The sequence below is a fragment of the Neltuma alba genome, unplaced genomic scaffold (assembly GCF_004799145.2).
Source record: "Neltuma alba isolate B1F8T4 unplaced genomic scaffold, ASM479914v2 tig00013648_pilon, whole genome shotgun sequence".
NCBI classification, from domain to species: Eukaryota; Viridiplantae; Streptophyta; class Magnoliopsida; order Fabales; family Fabaceae; genus Neltuma; species Neltuma alba.
In genome coordinates, this window is record NW_021637827.1 from 21,028 (window position 1) to 29,447 (window position 8,420).

At 28.0% G+C, this 8,420-nt stretch overlaps 1 protein-coding gene across 1 annotated transcript; it reads left to right on the forward strand.

The window, feature by feature from the left end:
* The first annotated feature begins 1,101 nt into the window (after positions 1 to 1,101).
* On the forward strand, positions 1,102 to 2,762 carry LOC114738659 (chaperone protein dnaJ 8, chloroplastic-like). The gene is made up of 3 exons (XM_028926721.1): positions 1,102 to 1,326; positions 1,449 to 1,517; positions 2,442 to 2,762. Exons 1-3 carry the CDS (start codon positions 1,102 to 1,104, stop codon positions 2,760 to 2,762), a joined length of 615 nt encoding a protein of 204 aa, XP_028782554.1.
* The last annotated feature ends 5,658 nt before the right edge of the window (positions 2,763 to 8,420 follow it).

Here is an 8,420-nt window from a genome sequence, read left to right on the forward strand (position 1 = left end):
TTTGTCAAAATGCAAGGTCTTGTATAGGCTCTTAAAATGGGCCTCTACTTCCCATTCTTCTTTTGGACTCAGGACCAACCAAAGTCTTGGGCTTGGGGAAGGCGGGTGTGCCACTACGGTCTTAAGATGAAGGAGACAAGAAAGTTTTCCGAAGTGGTGCCAAGTGCCAACTCATCAAGTAACGCGACAAATTATCATTTTAATTGTTCCGTCATATAAATCTAATAAATCAATGAATTTTTATGCATCATGACTCATAACTATATACCAATTCGAAGATTTTCATCTGATTGCTTTGTTTATGAAAAAACTATATTAATTAAATGAAAAAGATTTGAGTTATTTCGATTTTAAGCTATGTTTTTTCAGTTAAAAATAGGCATAATTTATTATTTTTTATTTAAATAATTTATGAATTTCATATTTTTAATATATTTTACATTACATATAGATATATAATTTCAATTTTAATTATAAATAAAAAGATTTCAAGATCAAAAGGAAAGAGAAAGAAAGAGATAGATAATAGTTAGATACTTCAAAAAACGACAAGATAGGTGTAAAGGTTTATTAAAAATTATTTGAATTTGAATTTTGTATCAATCTATTTTTTTTTTAATTTTCACAAGATAAGATATACCGTTTACGCCACACCACCATCTTTGTGATAATTAATCATCCTAAAATATTTATACTTTGACCCAAAAAATGTGAATACATAAACACATATTATCTAACTTACATTTTCCTTCCATGTAAATATAAATATTAAAATATGAATACTTTGACCCCAAAAATGTGAATATATACATGTTATTTAGCCACTCAAATGAAGTTTGTATTCAAAGATATATGATCTACATTATCCTTCAAAGATATATGATCTGTATTATCCTTTTACGATAAGTATTGCATTTAAAAAGATTTTAAGGAAATCTCCTGATTCTAATCGATCAAAAGATTAACCCCATTGATCTATAAAAGCACATACAGAATTGTACGTTTGCTTCCAAGAGTTTCATTATTTGGCTCTTTACTTAAACCATATTCATCATCATTATTGAGAAAGAGGTCTAATTAATGGCCACTAGTATTGGGATAATGGTTTCTGGGCAAACATTATCATTATCGTCTTTTGATCTGCAATTCAGAGGAAGAAACAGATTAATTCAGGTGAAGACGAAGAAGAATACGGTTCGAATTTCTTGTTGTTCTTCTGATCATTCTCATTCTGATGTAACCATGGATCCTTATGAGGTTTTAGGAATTCGACCCGGTTCCTCTAAGTCTCGGGTCAAGAGGGCTTTTAGAAAGCTTGCAAAGAAGGTTTAACTGTTTCTTCTTCTACTTAATCTTTGCTTTATTTATTTATATTTCTCTGCTTAATTTGGATTTTTATTTTTTTTTATTATTTTTTGCTAATAGATGTTGTTCAAAACTTGTTTCAGTACCATCCGGATGTTTGCAAAGGGAAGAATTCCAGTGTGCAATTTGAAGAAATCAACGCAGCCTACGAGGCATGTATATAAGCTGTTTCTTTCACTTGCTTGGTAAATTTTGATATTTCCTCACGTTTCGAGTATAAGAATTAAATAACTGATTTGTAGATATTAAAATAATTAATTAACTGAGTTATTTATAAAGTTAATGTGTATTAGTTTTTTTCCCTAAAGTATTTTTTAGTAATTTGCATCAGAAACTATTTCAGATAAAAATTCTTTTAATATGTGTAATTGATAAGAAGAGTTTCAAAAAAGAATTACTACTTCTAATATCGGATTTATTTTATAGTCTAATTTACACTACAAACTAGATTTTGGGGCAGTATAAACTTATGAGACAAGGCAATTCATATGTTTTTTATTCCAAGTTCATATACTTCTATATATAAATTACATTAAGCTTTTGTTGATTATTACGCGTAGGGCTTCAAAGATAACTATAACTTTACTGTTAGTTACATTGTAATTAACCAAAATGAACCCTGATAATTGTTATAATATAATTTTTTTCCGTTACATTAAGAGGTTCAAATATTTTGATTTCTGTCCATTTTTTAAAGGGAAAAAAATACATCTACATAAGAATATAGAACTTATCAAAATTATTTTCAAAATCTTAAAAATTATAATTCTTTTTTAAAAAAGCAAAGACGTCTAATAAATTATTACTAAATGTTTATAAATTATTAATACGAAATATGAAATATATAAGGATACATATCATATATTTGTGCGGAAATTAGAGAAAAATCCTTCGCTACTCAATGTAGGCAAAGTTTGCAGAGTACCAATACTAATAAAATTTTTATGAGAAATTACTTCGAAATTTTCCTGATTTTCATAGACTATAAAAAAAAAATCAGCACATGTTTTACAAGGCTTTTATGAACTTTGGTTTGTTTTACTTTCTTGATATACATTTTTTATTGGGAAACGCAGGTAGTAATGTCGTATTTGAGAGGGGAATCATCAAGTGCATATGGAAGATACTATGATGAAGACTATAATAATGAAGGTTATAGTAATGAGCATAAGAAGGGCAGGACTGACCAACGTTGGGATTATGGTGATGAATGGATTGGTTGGGAGGTTGGCAATTGGATTTTCTATCAACAACATCAACAAGAAGAAACTACTGAAGATTTGACTTCTTTTGAGGAGACTGATCAAGAAAGTCGTCAACTTAGTAACAAGTCATGTTATTCACAAGTTACCGACAATGCATCCGATGATAATACATTAGAAAATGTATCTAATTGACGGGTTCAATTTCCCCCTCTTTTATAGTTGTATGTTTCATGTCTCTCTCTCTCTCAATAGTTTTTTGACATTATTGAGGGAGGAAAGAAGGAAGAAAGTAGGGCTAATACAAATTTCAATCCTTTAAATTTATCCTTCTTTTTGTTTTGGTATTTCAAGTTTCAAACTATGGATTTGGATCTTTTAAATTTCTTTTCATTTAAGATATTGATGCTTATAATTTAATAAAAATTTAGACCATTTTGTTCCTTTAGGGATCAAAACCTATTATTTAAAATTTAAGGAACTGAAACCAAAATGATGACAATTTTAAAAGACTAATCTAAGAAAGTATGGAAACAAATCAATTTTATATACAATGTCTAGGGCTCATCAACCCATGTGCATGAAAAATGCTTCATTGAAAGAGACAGAACCCATTTCAATGATTTATATGATTTGAGAGGATTAGTCTCTAGTTATTGGCCGGAAGATTCTATTGGGAATAGTACAAGTCCATAACTAAAATATGAATTGGGCCATGTCGTGTGTAATGGACTTATTGGGACACATTTTGGGCTGTTCAATTGCTAATGGCCTTACTCATTGGGCTTAGCCCAGATTTTATGTTTGGGTTACAACTGAAAACAAATTTTCTCATAGTTTTACGCCCAAAAAAAAAAGGGAAAGGGCAGGATTGCAGGAAGGAGGAAACTTCCTCGTATGAATTAAAAATTATTGTCCTTTGCAATAACTTTATTATTCTTAAAAGCTAAAACTCATCTTTGTCCCAAAAAAAGAAGCTAAATTCAAGCATAAATGTTGAATCCAAAAATTCATACTTCAATGTGGAAACAAATATATCTGATCTTAAGTTTGAATTTTATAATCAATTAAGCATTTTATAAAATTATTTTTCAATAGAAAATATATGACAAGTTTTTGAGTCATATATATATATATATTTTTCTGACTGCAAATAAAATAGAACAAATTAATAAATTAAATACCAACAATTAAACCGCCACAAATATCACCAGAAAATGGGCATCATTTTCCAGACTGCTTTGGTATGAAGAATTCAGAAGAAACATGATGGTCTTATATATTTTGTTGTCTTCTTCGTAGTTTGACTCAGTCAACGCACGCCGCCAATAGTGAGTCCCCTGCAAATCAATCAATAAAATACAAGTAGGCACAATTTTTTCAGTGAAGCAAACTAAAGGGGTGATTGTGGCATTATTTTTTAATATTCTTTTTTTTGGGGGAGAGGATTCCTATATTAATATTATTGTTTCTCCTACTCATAGTCACTGTGATTAATAATAAAAGAGAGGTTGAGCCAATCATACGCCATTATGGTGCCCCGATTGATGACGTCAAGCCAATCTTTGAATGAGACATTCTGATAACAAAAAAAAAAATAAAAATAAAACTCGTGCCAACAATAAATTATACTCCCTCTAACCCTTTTCGTAACTTTTTTTTTATTTATGAATAGGCCTTATATTTTTTATCAGTTGTATTTTGAATATGTCTAAAATTTTGATGTATTGTTTTTTTTATTCCTAATTATTATATCTTTTTGGATTAATTATAATAATTTCCCCACATATTCTATCTCACTTGCCCTTTCTATAAATACAGGTATATTTTTTAAAAAAAAACAATTTTTTACATATTTATTAATTTTAACTAATTTTTATATTTACATAATTTAATTATTTGACACGGAGGAGTATTTAATGTTAGGCGCGTGCAGTGGGAAAAGGTATAATTCTTGCCTTGGGCCCTCCTTAGATGCATGAATTAGGCGTGGCCCCAGCACATCGTGCGATGGTGACTCCCACCTGTCCAACGTCCTTTTCATCCAAGTCATCTCCATGTGGATTATTATATCCATAGAAAATGATTTATATTTAATACTGCTCCGATCCTAAATACAAAACTTATTTTGTAGTATAAAATCACGCTTTAGGACCAGAGTAGTATATTTTATAAAAAAATTTCACCAAATTTTGAAAAGCAGTCATATTAGGTAAAATGTTATTTGAATTATAATTGAATAAAAATAAATTTAGTTTATAAAATTACCAAAATGAGTATACGTTTTAATAAATAATGAAACATGATAAAAAATGAATTTACATAATATAATGAATTTAAATCATGTTAATATGAAGAAGTGAAATTTAATGACTGAAGTATATTTTAAAACATTAGAGATATCATAAAAAATTATTAGAATTATAAAGTGAAACATAAGTTCAATAGATCAAATATTCTTAAATTTAAATTCATTGTGTTGTGACAAGGTTTAATGAATAATGAAACATGATATACAAAAATAAATTTATATAATACAGAGAATTTAAATTATTTTGATATGAGAGAATGAGAGAAAATAAAATGAGGGAGAGTAAGAAATAAATTAATAATTATCTGACACTTTAATGGTACGCTCCCACAAGCACAGTGAAAATAAAAAATAAGCTACTCACACCAGCTTCTCCAATCATGCGATTGAATCTTGCTTTTTAGCCATAAGTAGGATGGTCCAAAAGTCATACCAAACAGGTCAAAAATCATAAATCGGGCTTATAGCACCAATAAGCTCCTTTTGAGCTTTACAAATGCCCAGCCAAACCAACCCCAAGTAGTAGAGAGATGAAATGAATACGAGGCATAATTGTCAACACCTTAATTTTTGGAAGATAATTCAGGTGAAAATGATAAAAATAAATACTATTTAATAAGTTAATTATTAATTTGTTAATTTTAATGACTTATTTAAAATGACTTATATTATGGACTGAAGAGAGTATGTATTTTATTTTTGCTCCTGGCCACCTCTCCTGAGAATTTGAGCTTATGAAATCTGGAGGCTCTATTTGAACTTAGGATTAAGAGTTTATGGAACTTTAAACGAAGCATGTGTATTTGCTAAGTTGGCTCGTTGGAGACTCTGGGTGGGTAGCCATGTGACTTTTGCCAACAACTTATTTATATCTTTGGAGTGTCTTGGAAATGTAAAGGCAACTAGTTATTTTGGTGGCGTGAATTGTTCTTTGTTTTTCTTATTTAGATTAGCTCTTTAGAAGTGATTTTACTAAATTTAAGATTAACATGTGAAAGAAATTTGTCTTAAATTGCATGAAAATATTTTTTTAAAAAAAGTTTTTATATGGGATGTCAAACTCCCCCTTAATGAATTATAGGTGGAGGGTGGGAAGATAAAAATAAATACTATAATTGTTTTGTCCCTTGCTTCATTCCATGTCTTCGTTCGTTGAAACTGATTTATTCTCTTATTCTATTAAAAGATAGATAGCTTATGGGTCCATTTAAAATGACTTGCAAATGGCTGTTCAATCATGATTTACTGTATAAAAAAAATTTTATCTCAGTTTACGTGAAACATGTTTATAAACACTTTTAAATATAATTCCAAATAGACTCTATAGCTTTCAAATACTCACGTTGTGTTGGGACTACATTCTAACTAGCTTGACCCTTCTATTATGTTTATATTTTGATCATAAAAAGTGTGCCTCAAAAGTGAAGTGAGTTACTCCTTTGATCTTACTCCCTCATTCCTATTTATAAGTTTTAAATTTGGGAAGGAGTATGGTCTTTTTTATAAACTTTAATTTGAGTTTGACTTAACATTTAATATATTTTTTAATTTTTTTTTAATTATTTATTCTCTCTCTTTTGTCATATTCACTCTTATCACATTTTCCTACATATTCTTTTTCTTATTTATTATAAGGACATGTTTGGAAACAAAAGCATATTTCCAACTTATTTATTATTTTAAATAAATTTTAAGTAATTTTACATTATCCATAAATTGCTTATTTAAAATTTATAATAAAGACCAGAAAGAGTATTTATGAGACATTTCCAAAGAATTTTTTTATTAAAATTAAGAAAAATTTAAACTTCATTAATTCTATCTTAAAATTTTTCAACTTTCTGATTTTATCTATATTTAGTATATATTTTTTAAGAAAATAATAATTAACAGAACAATAAATTAGAAGTATAATTGTGTAATCATGTAATAAATTTAATGGGATGACTTATATTAATAATAAATATTTTTTCTACTTTGTAAATAGGATTATTAACTATAAATATTTTTCCCTCTGCACTTTAAATAGGATTAGAAGAATATGTTTGTGATTTAAAATGTTTTTGTTGAGGGAAGTTTTTCTTGTAACAAAATGACATGGGGATGTCCCAAGTGGCCTTGGAATTGTGTGAAATGGGAGTCCATAGTTTGCTTTTGTGTCGTTTCTTAGTTCACTTATACCAGTTTGGTTTTCCTATAAATAATCTCGATTTTTATGAGATAAATTTTTTTTAGTATATATCTCATATACTAGCATACCTAGAAACTAATTCAAACTGGTATTATCTCTAATTTTTAATATAAAAACTTATTAACTAATTTGAATAGATTAAAAAATTTGTTCAGTTAGTTATTTGTAATTAATATATGTTATTTTTTTAAAAATATTTTATTAATCAAGTGTATTAGTCAAAATTACTACTTGGTAGAACTTTTAATTATTAGGATTATCTTGAAAAAACTAGTTTTTATATTAAGTAGCAAGGTAATATTGTATATTGGAGGTTTAGAGGCACCTCAAAATGTATGGAAAAACGCATTTGCGGTGTAGTTTATTAATAGAGAAAATTAGGGAGAAGGACCTACAAAAAGTAATATTTATTGAGAAGGATCTTAAAAAGTGTAATTATTTAGGAGGACCAAATATTAAAATATAATTTTAAAAATATGAAATTACCTCTAACCAAATCTCCTATCTTTCCTCTAACCACTACTTTTGAATTTTAAATTAAATCCTTGATCTAATTAAACTATCAAATCTTTAATATATCATACCAGCACATCTCTCTCCCATTCCTCTTGTTCCTCAACATGGATTCACACCATTAATATTTTTCATTGTCCTATACCTACCATTGTTAATTCATGGTTTGTGTCATTATAAGATCATTAATAATGACGGTAATATTGTATAGACTTCGCCAACTAATGTAGCAAGTCTAATTGCATCTATATAATATTTGGAGATTAATTTTGAGATTCCTCAAGATAATGTGTCAAATAACATTAGTGTCATGATCTATGTGATTTATTAATATTTTGTTGTTGTTAGTATGCTGCTTTTTTTGTTATTTCAATTTTTAAACTTCACACTCACAATTATGTGGTTTATAATTTTTTTGGGGTTTACAATCAATTGAGCATAGATGGAGTGAGGTTATAGTTTCGGCTAAATATATTTTATTTGAACAGTATTTAGTTATTTATTGTTATTAGACCTGAAAACTAAGATCATAAGAATATGATCCCATGATCCTAAACCGATCTTACCTAGGATCGCAAATCCCAAGTTTGTCTATGAAGAGCGGATCTAATTATATTAGTGTCTATAATTGATTTCTTTTATATAATACTAATCGATAGGGCCTCATTGGTAAGTACTACAAGATCTCGTACAAAAGTAAAATAACAGTGCAAAAATATTTTTATTAATGAAATATAGGTTGTAAAGTTAGTGGTTAGAGAAATTGTAGGAGATTTAATTGGGGGTATTTTAGTATTTTTAAAATTTATATACTAATATTTGGTCCTCCTAAATAATT